Below are 14,157 nucleotides of genomic sequence, written 5' to 3' on the forward strand. Positions count from 1 at the left end.
GTGTCAATGTAATCATTTAAAAAGTATAAGAATCACTCTTAGCCCTAGGACCCCAAATGGGGCAACTGATTGGATTTGTCCCTGGGTGGTTATGCCACATTTACCGTCTTGCCCAGGTTTAACTGGCGTATCTATTCGTCAAGAAGCTTTGCCGAGTATTACATAGACGATGATGTAGAGTCAGGTACATGACATGGTTCAAAACCCAAAGACCCAGCAGCCCTGAGTTCAAAATCATCTCTGCCACTCACCAGCCGGAGGGTTCCCACATGCCTTGAAACCTCCCGGAATCTCAGCTTCCTCAACTTGTAAGATGCAGATGACACCCCCCTACTTCCTGGGGCTGCTGGGTGACCCAATGAGCATCCATTGGTTATATCCCCTTTCCTCTTATTCAGCATCCATCACACACTGATTCTGTGCCCGGCACTGCGCCAGGCTCTGAGAGGTCAGAGCTATACCTGGCAGCCAGCCACCATTCACAGTTTCTTTATTGTTTTCACAGTTTCTTTAATACGTGTTTTTGATGGTCATTTCCGTGTAAAACCTGGGCCCATGGTCAGGCGCACAAGCTCTTCTTCCACCACCGCCCTGGTGGAAGGAATAAGTGTGACGTAGGATGTGCCTTCCCCTGGGTCTCCGGCCAGGATTCTACCTGGGATCGTGTTTACTTCAGTGAAATGAAGCCGGAATGGGTGTGAGGTTCTTTGAACTCCTAGGATAAAAAAAAAACCAAGATGTCACCAAAGCCTTCATCTCTGGCATGAGTCCTGGGGGTGAGTGGAGAGTGATTAGAGCCCACTGGTATCTTCCTTTTTCTCAGAACTTTCTGCCCTCCCTGTGTGCTTAGTCAGAGTGACTTTCAGTTCTCATCTTTGATGTGGGAATGAGAGTTCCTCAGACCTAAGTCAGATTCCCAGCCCCCACACGGCAGAAGTTAGGAGCTTCCACTTGGCTGAGAGAGTTCCCACCAGACTCTGCTGGCAGGAGAAGATTCTGGAAGTTGTTGGTCTGTGAATCAGCTCTTGGGATGTTGCAACAGCTAGGGGCCTGGGGAGTTCTTTAGAGATAGATAAATTGCCCTCAAATCCTGGCATTGTCATTTACAGTAAACTGTGTGACCTTGAGCATGTCACAGGACCTCTGTGAATCTCAGCTTTGCCCATCTGTAAAATGGGCATGGTATAGCCCATTCACTTGGTTTGCCTTGAGGACCAACCAGTGACCTTTCTTAGCAGTTAATGAGTGCTTTCTGTGTGCCAGCTACTGTGCTGAGAACTCGGCTCTTGAAGATGCTGTGAGGTGAAGGTTCTGCTCATAGAGAGGTTTCATGTCTGTTCCAAGAACTTAGGCAGTTTGGTTCCAGAATCAAACATCCTTAATCATTAGTTGACATTGCCCCATCAAGAGAGAGAAAACTTGAAAACAGAAACATAGTCCTCAAAAACATGTGTATGTGTGTGGCAGAGGGGAGGTCATGTAGTTCTGCTTCATGAGCAAGCATTTCTTCAGCACCCACTCTGCAAAGACCTGGACACGTAAAGACACGGAGGCACTGCTCCTGGCAACGAGGAGGGCGCTCCAGGCAGACACTTCTGTCTTGTTCTGTAACTAGTGAGAAGGATGCTTCCTTGCACTCAACTCTATCTCCCTGTGCTTTAACTGACTCTTAAAGCATTTTGAAAATTCCGCGTCCCAGACTGTTTGGCCAGAGGTGGGGAGGCATCCTTGTGCAGAAGCAGCCCGTGTGCCCTGTCGCACTTCTCCTTTCTCGGGCATGTCCAGTCCTTGCCACATGCAGACGTGATTGGATGTGAGATGGCTGTGCAGTCATGTTCTAGAGCCGGAACAGTGGGAGAGTCTGGGTGGAGTAACATTGGTGAAGGTGAAATTGTAGAGAGGACCTGGTGTAAATGAATGCCGTGACCCCCTCCCCACCCCTATTTGGCAGCAGTGCTGGGCTGAGAAAGGGATGCACAGGAAAGGAGTTTATTTTGCCCTCACCAGAGCAGTCATTCCGAGTGTACAGAATATGGTGTTAGACCCCAGGGGGACCCCTAGGTATGTTAAATCACCATCTGCACCCCCTTTGCTGTGTGAAGCCCTCAGTTGGTAGGGGGCTTGGTGAACAGCTTCTAAGCCTTCTGCTTCGTTTCCACGCACTCCATTTCTTTTTCTTTCTCCCCTCCCCTCCCCCCTCCCTTTCCCACCTCCCCCTCCCTTCCTCCCCACTTCCTCCTTTCCTTTCTCAATTTGGGAAATTTTTGAAGATAAAGGAAAGCCTGCATGTGCATACTAGGTTGCTAAGTCATGTCTGACTCTTTGTGACCCCCTGGACTGTCTGTCATCCGCCAGGCTCCTCTGTCCATGGAATTCTCCAGGCAAGAATATTGGAGTGGGTTACCATTTCATTATCCAGGGGATCTTCCCAACCCAGGGATCGAACCAGGGTCTCCTGCATTGGCAGGCAGATTCTTCACCATTGAGCCACCTGTGAATCCCAAAGGGAAACATAGCAAATGATATATTGATAATAAGCACTCTTTTATTCACCATCCCACATTAATGAATATAACATCTTGACGTCTTTGCTTCAGTTCTTTTATAGGTCTGCCATATAATAGAAATAAATTGTCATCAACGTAGAAATCCCTTTTGAACCTCTTCTTTGCCCCTCTCCTCTCAATCTTGTATTATGAATTTACTACAAATCTCAATCTATGTTTTTACACTCTAACTTCCACTATGTGTAGTCATATATAATATATAGTTCAGGTGTGTGTATCCACAGTTCATATAGATGCCATCATCCTGAATATGTTTTTCTTCAATTTGCCTGTTCCACTCCACCCTGTGTTTTGAGGGTCAGTCCCATGGATCTTTTGGTTTAATTGCTTCATATGACCATGCCACATTTTATTTATCCATCTCTCTATAGATGGAAACATAGGTTGCTCCCAAGTTTGCATCATTAGAAACAGCACTGATTTGAACACTCTGGTGCATGGCCACCTCCAGATATAAGAGTTTCTCTACAGTCTGTGTACCAGCAGTGGGCAAGGGCTTCTGTTTCCCTGTATCCTCCCAGCCACTTGATTTGGCAGATGTTTTACACTTCTTATGACCTCTCTATTGAAGAAATTGTAAACTAAGGGAAAAATGAGGAGCTGGTACAGAAATATCATCAGCCCACTAAAAGGAATATCTTGTCAATCCCAAGATTTGGCATCCTCCTTCCACAGGCTCTTTAAGAGATCCTGGCTTCATGAGCCTCTTCCCATTTTCCTGGAACTTTTCAGCCTTTAGCACAACAGCGTGGCTTACTGGCCTCAGTCAAGTGAAGGGTGACTCCCTACAGCAATTTCACCAAGTCTTGACTTTCTTCCTCTGGGTCGTTTGAAAACCATCTGTGCTTCATCTCCCACCTGCTGTCAGCACTTGGTCCAAGTCTCATTACCTGCCTCTCACCAGCTGACCCTCAGCCTTACTGGCCTCCTGGCTTCAATTTCCCCTCCCCCACTATAAGACTTCCATTAATTTCGCATAACCATGTATCAACCACTTTATCCATCCATCACTGACCAAAGCTGTGCTGTGTGCATCTGCGTAACTACAGCTGTGGCCCCTGTTACCTGGTGGACTGAATCCACATGCCTTAGTCTGGCCTTCAGGGCATTTCACCATCCCGACTCCAGCCCCTTCCCCCAGCAAGCTCTCCACCTTCTCCACCTCAGGCATCCAAACTCCTTGCCCACAGTTCTCCAAACACTCAGAACACCGTCCTCACTCCCTCTGCCAAAGTTCCCAGTCTCTACCTATTAAACACTTCATAGAGGCTGGAGGCTCAGCTTGGTTCCTATTAGAGGGGCTTCTCCCGTGCTCCAGGACAGATCTGATTTTTTTCCTTCCTGTGTTCACACAGGGCTTTGTACATTGTTACCCATCTTGGCAGCAACTGTGCAAACTCTTCAAGAGCATGACCCGTCCTCATTCACCTCTGTAACTTCAGGGCCGAGGGGTGTGTCTGGCATACGGAAGGCCGCTTAAGTAAAGCTTTTAATGAATATCTCCCAACGCCTTCATTGCTGAACTTACAGTATCACTGCCACCCAACTGTCCATTGTTTGTTAAGGAAGTTTTCTGTTGAGCAAATTAGTGCTAGCGGGATGTCAGAAGGTTTGTTTGCTTAATCTTAAAATAATTGATTAAAGAGATTAAATCAATCAAGATTAAAACTCTTAAGGAGTTTAATATAATGTGTGCCAATGACTCTATTTTTAATCAGGAAATCTTATCTAAAGCAAGCACTCTCTACTTGAAAACTCTTTTTCAAAGTAATTCAACTGAATGTTATCAGATGTTGTCTTTAATGCAGATCAAACTTTTCCTAGTCCATAGGAATTTGAGAAGGGGCCTTACTGGCTATCTGCTTGATGTTTATTAAGCTGCATTTTAGGAGCTCACTGGTTCCATAATGGTGAGCTACATCAGAATCCCCTGGAATACTGGTTAAACTACAGAGTCCCAGGCCTCACCCCAGATCTGTTGAACTGAATCTCTGAGTAGGAACTGGCAATCAGTATTTTTAACAAATTCTGCACGTGCTCCCAATACACAGTGAGATGGAGCACCATGGTCCCAGATCTGTGCCCTCCAGTATGGTAGCCACTGGTCACATGTGGCCACTGAGCCCTTGAAAAGTAGTCAGTTCAATGCGAGATGTGCTATTAGTGTTAAATACACACTGCATTTCAAAGACTTAGTACCCTCACAAGAGAGAATACATCATTAATATTTGTTAAATATTGATGACATGTTAAAACAGTAATATTTTGGATCTTTTGAGATAAGTTATTGATATCACCTATTTCTTTTTCTTCTTTTCATGTGGCTGCTAGAACATTCTAAAGTACCAGTGTGGCCTGCATTGCATCGCTATGGGCTGGCTGTGGTCTGGATTGTCACTAGGAACATGGTCTTTACCTCCTGGTACATTTCAGACAGTAAATATCATCACGTGTCTGTTAGATGAATGAATGAATGAATGAATGAAGTCGATCAGTAACACATGGCTTCCTCTTACCTACTGTGGGACCTCAGACAAGCTGTTTCACTTCCCTGGGCCTCCGTTTTCTCATCTGTAAAATAAGCAGAGTAACCAGAGCCCCCGTCCTCTGCCTTCAGATAGGTCTCTTCAGTGATTTGGAGAAGGGATTTTAGTCTTCCACTTTCAGGGACTGCAGAGTGTTGCTTATCGGGGGCAGGGAATAATGGCGTCCCCAGCTGAATGAGTGGTAAGGCCAGAGCCTCACTGGAACCCTCTATGATTTCATATTCCATTGCAACCCTTCCCAGATCGCCTCTGGGTTTCACTTAGAACCGAGAATAGTCTTAGTGCAGTGCCCATCTTTCTTACAGCTGTCCCCACATAACTTCTGGAATTTATTATTCATTTTTATCCCCTCACACATAATTTATGACTCAACTCTAGAAATATCAGGTTACACATCAGTGTTTTTTTTCCCCCGCCTACATTTTCTTTGAAAATTATGTATTCATGAGGCTCTGTGGTGGTCGAATGAACAATTTCCAAAATCAGATCATCTGGGTTCAAGTTCCATCCCTCCAACATCTCACTATTAGAATTATATGACTTTGGGCAAGTTACCTCAGTGCTTCATTTTCCTCATCTGCAAAGTGGGGGGAAAATGCTAATAATTAGTTCATGTAAGATGGAGAGGGTTACATGAACATAATGTATGCAAAGCAATTAGCATGGTTCTTGGAACCTGGTAATATACTATTGTATATAATTATATCATAATTCATATATATGTGCTGTGCTGTGCTAATTTGCTTCAGTCATGTCCGACTCTTTGCCACCCTGTGGAACTGTAGCCCGCCAGGCTCCTCTGCCCGTGGGACTTTTCAGGCAAGAATACTGGAGTGGGTTGCCATGCCCTGCTCCAGGGGATCTTCCTAACCTAGGGATCGAATCCACATCTCTTAGGTCTCCTGCACTGTCAGGTGAGTTCTTTGCCACTAGTGCCACCTGAGAAGCCCAATTCATAAATATATTTCATATCATGTATCATAAATACCAAATATCATAAATATATATATACATATATATGATTGTGCTGTGCTTAGTCACTCAGTCGTGTCCGACTCTTTGTGACCCCAGACTCCTCTGTCCATGGGATTCTCCAGGCAAGAATACTAGAGTGGGTTGCCATGCCCTCCTCCAGGGGATCTTCCCAACTCAGAGATTGAACCCAGGTCTCGCGCATTGTGAGTGGATTCTTTATCATCTGAGTCACCAGGGAAGCCCTATGTGATTATGGTATTGATTATATTTTCAAAACGTGTATTCCGTACCCACTCTATGCCAGATATCGCTCAATATTCGAGACAGAGAAAGTTTCACCCCCATTACAGTAGCTTTTGGGGAAAATGGCATAGCAAGAAGATCAAGGGTGTGAGCAGCCATAAGATTCACAAAGAAAAAGTCAGAGGAGCTGGCCAGGCAAAAAATGTAACAACAACAAAAATAATAATAATGCTAAATGCCTGCCATAGTCTAGTCTAATTACACTTTGGCTACATACATGCTCTCATTTCATCTTTATAATTGTTCCATTTGACACATGAGAAAGCTGAGTTTCAAAGGCTGAGCCCAAGGTAGACTTACTACCAAGTGGCGGGAGCTGAATCTAAACTCAAGGCTCCGCCCACAAGTTCACTGTTCTTTCTTCGACCTCTAGTTCTCTCCATTCAAGTGATGGGATCATTTCTTCTGGTGCATCTGAAAATTTTCTTTTCCTGTAATATGACACTTTCCTTCCCAACATTATTGAAGACCAGGTGAAAACAAATCACTGAGGTTAAAACCAGTAGCCCCCGCTTTCTGTGAAGTGTACCCTCAGGCACATTGTCGGTAGGCTGTTCTGTTAGTATCAGGGGTCTGGTGAGGGTTAAAGCTGGACTGCATGGGTAGGTGGAGCGCCCTGTCATGCACGAGGCTAGGAGAGGCTAAAGGTGCAGCATTCAGAAACAGTCCCCATTTTGAGAGACTGGTGAGGTCCCTCCAGGTGAGACTTTAGGAAAAAGTCAGAGATGGAGCCGGAAATCAGACAGGAAGCAAGAACCTGTGCTGCTCAAAGTCCAGTTAGCATGTTCAGTTCTGGTCGGACTGGGCAGGGAAGATGGATCCTGTTGTCCACTTGGGGGCTGGGACACGGCAGGGGCACAGGGTGACCCTGGCCACAGACCATCCTGTGTTTCCCTCCGCAAATCCGAGGCTCCGCTGTTTCTCTGAGCCGACCTCTCTTGGGGTTAGGGTCAGGGCGGGCTCAGCAGGCAGTTGCTCCTGATAGCCAGGCTGGACTAGAGCGGGCAGGACTCACAGATCCACGTGCTGGTCCACGCACATGGTCGTCAAGCTCACCTTGGATTGTGAAAGTCCATCTTGTATTCGTTCAACAAGCAGCCTGAGAAATTCTTCTCTCTTCCGTTTTCAGAGATCCTTGGAGAGAGTTTCTCCACCTTGGGTAAGTCACAATAGTGTCTCTTTCACCTTGCTGTTTACAAGTTATCTATGGCCTCACTTCAGAGACAACCTAATGCCAACATATTCCAGGCGCTTGGCAAACAATAAATGCTAACTATTAGGGAGTGCTTACTGCGTGACAGATAGCATTTTAGGTCATGCTCTACTGTTTCATTGAATCCTCTCAGCAATTCTGTAAGAGTTCACAGTAGTCCTAATTTAGAGATAATGGAAATGGCAGAGAGGTTGAGTCCTTTGCCCAAAGTCCCACAGCCAGTGAGGTCAGAAACCCTGGTGGCCCCAAACCTGAGCTCTGAACGTGACCACGAAGATGCAGACCTCTGGGATGGATGTTGGAGGACTGAGCCCAGGTGAAGCCTCAGGGTCCGTCAGGAAGCTTTGAGAAGGGCTGAGGCAGCCCTGCTTCCCTGGAAATTGAATGACCGCCAGCCTGCTACAGTGGATCCTCTCTCCCCTGCTCCCTCAGCTCCTGCCCAGATCCCTCCCTGCCCCCAGCAGTGTCTGAAAGCACGGTGGAGACATTAACTGGTCCCCTGTTATTCATCTTAGCTGGTGTTGGCTCGGGCAGTGCAGTTCAGACATCTTTCCAGGGGCAGACAGCGGGTCAGCGAGAGTCGATAATGGATTCCAGCACATTGGACGCCGTTCAGGTTGGATGCACGCCTGGCGTTCAAGTCCTCCTCATGCACTAGCAGCTGCTGGGTGCTCCGCCCCGGGAGGGGCCTGGGCCCCGGGGCGCCTGCGGGCTCAGCAGGCGGGTGGTCAGGGCTGATCCCGGGTCTCTGATCTCCAGGTTCTCCCGGGTCTTCCCTTGTCATCATGCCCTCCCATGCCTGCTGGCTCTCACAGAGCCGAGACTTTTTGTTTCTGGCTACATTTGCTGCAGCCGTGTCAGCTCATAGTAGGCACACAGTTGGGTATTTGTTGAATGAAGCACCGGCAGTTCCTGTTCAGAGTATTGTTTGGCTGACACAGGGGCCCCCCTGGACTTCAGTCTTCTCTTCCATCTGCTTCTTGGATGTCTTCATTGGACACTGCACGTTTAACATGCCAGAAACTGCAGAAAGCTGTTCAGCGCACATCTCCCACCTCGGGTCATGGCAGCCCCCTCCTTCCAGCTGCTCCGGGCAGAATCCTCAGAGCCCACGTGGACACTTCCTTTTTCATGCCACGTGTTCAACCCGTATGCAGTTCCTCTCAGCTCTGTCTTCAGTATAGCCCAGGAATGCAATGGCTGCTTCCCCAACCCACCCCACAGCTGTCTCTTTCCTCCAGTCTCGCCCAGACCCTCCTAGCTTCCAGTCTTTTCCACCAAAGAACATTCAACTGCTTTGGCCAGAGCTCTTCTACAATATAAGTGGGAGCCTGTCATTCTTGCACTCACATCTCCACCTCCCCGTGAAGGCCTGGGTCCTCCCCAAAGCCTGGGATAGCTGGCATTCACTACCCCATTGCAGGCTCACTGTGGTTCTTTGAACAGGCCAGGCACACACCTGATCGGCCTTGGTCTTGCTTCCCCAGATGTACTCCTAGTTAGCTTCCTCACTTTCTTCAGGCCTCTGCTGAGGAATCACTTGTGATGCTGTGAGGATTAATGAGTTAACATGGGGAAAGCATTCAGGATAGTGCCTGGCTCATTAGCTGTTAGTTACTGCTCCATTCTCAGAATGGTTCCTGAGGCCCTCATGCATAGCAGACACTCAGGTTGGTCACTGGGTTACACGTCCAGGGCCTGGTCCAGTTGGCCTGTCACCAAATGGGAACTCACCCGTTTGTTGAACTGAAAATAAAGAGATGAACAGAGTGAAGCAGAGTACACCCGGCCTGGCACAGACCATGAGAACTTAACAGTTTGGGGGAAAGTTGGAAACCCATTGTTTCTGTGTCCTCCGGAGGCAAAATTTTGTGCCTGTCCCCACTGCCCCAACAGCCTGGGGAACTACCTTGGCTCGAGTCTTCCCCAGGGCCTCACCCTTACTTCCTGGCTCCAGCTCAAAGACATCAGGAAAGTCTTTGATGTGTCAAAGACTCCCATCAAAGATGAGGAGTGCTGGCAGGGACTGAACCCCTAAGCTGGCTTGTGGGGTGGCCGAGGGTGTCGGGCGAGGGAGCGGGTGACAGGATGGAGACAGCTCTCCCTGCAGAGGTGACCCCTTGTGCTGGACCTGACCCCCCTCATCTCGCACACTTCTGGTTCTGGGAACTGTTGCTAGTCAGGTAGGGTTCTAGAGTTGGGACCTTCTGCCTCAACTGTCACCACTTCTGGCCTTTGTTTTCTCAGCCCCTCCCCTCGAAGCTTTTGCCCTAAAGAGTCCAAAGATCAAGACTGTGGCTTGAGTCCCTTGGTCTCTTTCCAGGGCAGAGAAACCTCGTGAATCTGCTCTCTGTTTAGAGTAGCTTCTAATTTGAAGCAGCTGCTGTCCCCAAGCAAAACCACTCTGTAGGTGTCCCAGAACCCCAGCCCTCGGAGGTCTGCCCTGGTTAATTTGACCTCGGCTGTTTGTCCCTGAGGTGCAGAGGGAAATGGGAGGTTGTTGTGTCTCCTCCCTGGGCCCCCTTGACCCCTCGGACTGCCCCCAGGGGCATGCAAACCTGCACGCCCAGCTATCACTGCAGGGCACCCAATAGGGGGTACTAAGTGCAGAGTTTCTGCCTGTTTTTGTTCCATGTGCCCCAGTGTGCTGGAAAACAAAATGCATAGAAACTGCTTATGAATAAAACCACACCTTGAAACTGTCCTCCTACTCAGAGGGGGTGATCTGGTTGTTTGTCATAGAAGCATCTTTGATGCTGTTAGCCACACCCCCTTTTTAGGCAAAATGAAGAGCAGTGTTCTGTGCCCACAGAGCTTGCTCTTAGATGGATCTTGGTTTGGGTCATCTGCTTTATGCAGCAGTTAATTTTTTTAAAAACTCTATTGAAGTGTAGTTGATTTGCAGAGTTGTATTAATTTCTGCTGTAGAGCAAGGCGATTCAGTTGTATGTACATATATTATTTTTCATCATGGTTTATCACAAGACACTGGCTAGAGTTCCCCGTGCTGTACAGTAGGACCTCGGCGTCTGTCCATCCTGTGGAAGAGCCTTTGCCTCTGTTAATCCCGAACTCCCAGTCCTCCCCTCCTCGTCTGCTTCCCCCTTGGCAGCCACACATCTGTTCTCTACATCTGTAAGTCTGTCTTTGTTTCATAGGTATCTTCATTTTTACAGTATTTCAGACTCCACGTATAAGTGGTGTCAGATGTTTTCCTGTTTCTGACTGACTACACTTACTGTGCCTCATTCCTGTTTTGTGGGTAGAAGCGTCAGGCCTTATGGGTTTGGAGTCAGGGAGACGTAGCTTTCAGCCCCAAATCCATCACCTATTCACTGTGTGTGTTTTGCTCCTCTGGGCCTTTATCTTCCCATCTCTAAAATGGGAATCCTAGTACACACCTGGCAGGATTTCTGTGAGCACTGGAGACCATGTTGGTGCAGAGCCCAGCACCCAGCAGGCGCTCAGGAAATAGGAGCGTTATTCATTAACTCATGCCACAGCCGCGTGTTGAGCACTGGCTGGGGAGTCACAGTGGCAGAAATCCCTGTCCTGTGGGGTTAATGTTCTCAGTGGGGAGCTGGATAACCAGATAAAGAGGTCTGATAGGTAAGTCAGGATGAAGGCTGTGGTTTAACTAGTGTGGGCAGGGGAGACTTGCTGAATAGATGATATGGAAGCAGGAACCTAAGGCACAGAGGGAGCTGGCCACACAGATGCCCTGGAGAAGCAGTGCCGGCCTGCAGGGGCAGGCTTGCCCACCATCTCTGGTGCTTTTGACCTGAGCTTTCCTACATGTGGTCTCTGAGCCCCATTGGCTGGTCTCTGCCCCTTCATTTCTGAGCCTTATTGACCAGTGAATCACCCTCCACAAGATTGGCTATGTCTTCCAGGAGTTTGTCCTAATAACAGAATTAATCAGACCAAATGTTATTTTGAAATGTTCCAGGGAAAGAATGAATATGTGCCCATGTAGAGCTGCCAAATTTTGATGTGAAGTATTTGGGCAACATGTAGCTGAAACGAGAGAAGGGAGTGAGGCCAGAGAAAGATGGATAGAATCATGGCCAGTATCTGAGTCAAGGTTCATTTCTAAACTTTGATAGCAGAGACTGCAGAGAAAATACTGGCCAGCCCTTCTCCCCTGCCTCTTGCCATGGCCAGCGCCTTCTCATCATTTGGGTCACCTCCTCCAGGAAGTCCTCCCTGACCAACCACTGAATTACCTTTAGAGATTTTGTCACCACATAAAATTATCTTCAGTGTTTTGGGGTTTGTGGTTTATTTTGCCCTTTAGAATGAAAGTGCCAGGAGCTTAGGAAACTTGTTTCCCAAGAACCTAGACAAGTAGTTGGCACACAGTAACTGCTTTATGTTTACTTGGTAAATGGATGGATGAAGTCACTTTATATAGAGCTGGGGAAAGAGTTGCTATAGACCAGTGTTCTTCATACTGCGAGTTATATCCCATCAGTGAGTTGTAACATCAGTTTAGTTGGCATTTGAAAAAATGAAATAGAAAAGAATTTAATATCAGAGTGCATCACACATGATAAGGATAAGTATTGTTTTAAGAAAAATATGTACGTGTACATATATGTACATATATGCTGTACGTGTATATGCAATGACATACTTTATTTCCCACTGTGGAGTAGTCAGAGAAGTTTGAAACAGCAGTGAATTCTTAGTTTTCTCAGACTTGATCTTCAAAGGGTACATTCTTCCCTCAGAGACTGTAAACCTAGTCACATAAAGTTTACATTCTGGGGCCCCAAAGTAGAACTTTAAGAAAAGATTCCTTTGTTTCATATTAACTGAAAGAAATGAATAACTTTCTACCGCAGAGGCGACGTCGTCTTCTAAGTCTGCTGACATGCAAGGGCCTGTTTACACACTCACCGATACACACCCACCATCATACAAGCACACACCAACACATATACATGGGCACCCAGACACATCCGCGCTCCGTACACACACAAACACACACGTGTGTACCCACAGACAGGAGCACACAGACACACAGTAATACAAACATACATCTATAAATACAAGCGCACATGTATACAGCAACACGCTGGCAGATACAGACCCAAACATTCATGTATACGCAGACACAGAAGCAACACACAGTTGTGGACAGGCACACGGGCACACACACACACCTACGTCCACACAGGAACGTTCTTACTGCTTCCATTTTGTGCATGTCTCACCCCCTCCACCTTGGAGTCTCCCAGGCCATTTTCAGATGGTCACCCAGGAAGGGGCACCCAGGAGGGGTGCCTGCAGAGCCCAGGCTGCCCCTGACCAGCGTCTGCGGCTGCTCGGTCTAGGGGAGTCCACAGCCTTTGCAGATGGGCAGACTTGCCTTTGAACTCCCTCTGACCGGCTCAGTGACCTGGGTCAGGTTACTGCATCTCATGGAGCCTGATCCCTCACCTGGGAACTGGGGTGGGTAACACCTACTTCACAGGGCTCCCGAGGCAGTGGGTCAGGCTGAGAAAGGGCTTGGCCCACTCGCCAGCAGCCCCCGCAGGAGCATCAGGACCCTGTGCCGCTCTCACTAGGCGATGCTGGACCAGCGCCCTGGCCCTCCATGCTTCTGTTGTAACAAGAGAATCCTCTGGCAGGATCCTGAGAGGAGAACTAAGATCTGCAGGAGGATGTGGGCACAGTGGCTGGTGACGCTTGTCACACAGTCCATATCCCAAGGCTGCAGTTCCCCCATGTGGCCCCGCCCAGGCCACACGACCCCATGCTGTTCTTTGGGGCCATTTCTCTCAATTTATGGAGTAATGCCAATCTGAATCCTTGAGGAGCTAGCCAGGCTCTCCCTAGAAAGCCACCCTCTCTGCCATTGAAAGATCTCCCTTTGAAATGACACATGTGGGTTCTCAGATGGATCCGCTCTCCCTCAGGCTTTAGAAGCAGCTTCCCTGTGTCCAGAAGGCTCTGGTGTGGGGAATCCCATGTTACCTGCACTGGGGTCCCCTGAGGTCTCCCCAGGGCTCACTGATACACACCAGTTGCAAACACTGTGTCAGTTTCACCTTCAGCGAGGAGATAACAAGAGGCATGAATGTAGGGAAAGAGAAGGGGTCGCCAGAATGGAGCGGGGGTGGCGGTCCTCATCCAAAGACATGGCACGTCCAAACAGAGCAGCCGAGATGGGGAGAAACGCGCATCCCCCGAGGATTTTCTGTTTCACATTTTGCCTCCAGGACAACACGGAGCAGCAGATGTCAGTGACAAAGAAACTGAAAAACAAAGAAACGCATAAAACGTAACCAGAGAGCAGCCGAGTTTGTCTGCCATCTGGCGCTGCCTCCTGGCCATCCCGAGCCTGCATCCGTCCACATGTGGAGAACCTGGGAGCTGCCCGCAGACCTGCCGCAGGCCCTCCGTGGGCACGGCCTCCCCTCTCCTCTCTGCTTCCTGTCTGTCATCAGCCAGCAATGAATGTTTATCGACCCTCTGATATGTGCCTGGCTGGTGCCAGGTGCCCTTGGGGACGAGAAGGTGGAGGAGACGGACGCAGAGGTTTTCA

General features: G+C 48.3%; 1 protein-coding gene across 4 annotated transcripts in view; it reads left to right on the forward strand.

Moving 5' to 3' along the window:
• CHST11 (carbohydrate sulfotransferase 11) overlaps positions 1-14,157 on the forward strand; it is a 263,685-nt gene that overhangs the window by 196,957 nt on the left and 52,571 nt on the right. For 2 of the 4 annotated variants that reach the window (XM_065938262.1, XM_065938268.1), the window contains exon 3: positions 7,521-7,550. The exons of the other annotated variants lie outside the window; for them this stretch is intronic. In XM_065938262.1, the coding sequence (XP_065794334.1) occupies positions 7,521-7,550 (30 nt within the window). The remainder of the gene's footprint in view (positions 1-7,520; positions 7,551-14,157) is intronic. 4 annotated transcript variants of the gene reach the window in all.

The sequence above is a fragment of the Muntiacus reevesi genome, chromosome 1 (assembly GCF_963930625.1).
Source record: "Muntiacus reevesi chromosome 1, mMunRee1.1, whole genome shotgun sequence".
NCBI lineage: Eukaryota > Metazoa > Chordata > Mammalia > Artiodactyla > Cervidae > Muntiacus > Muntiacus reevesi.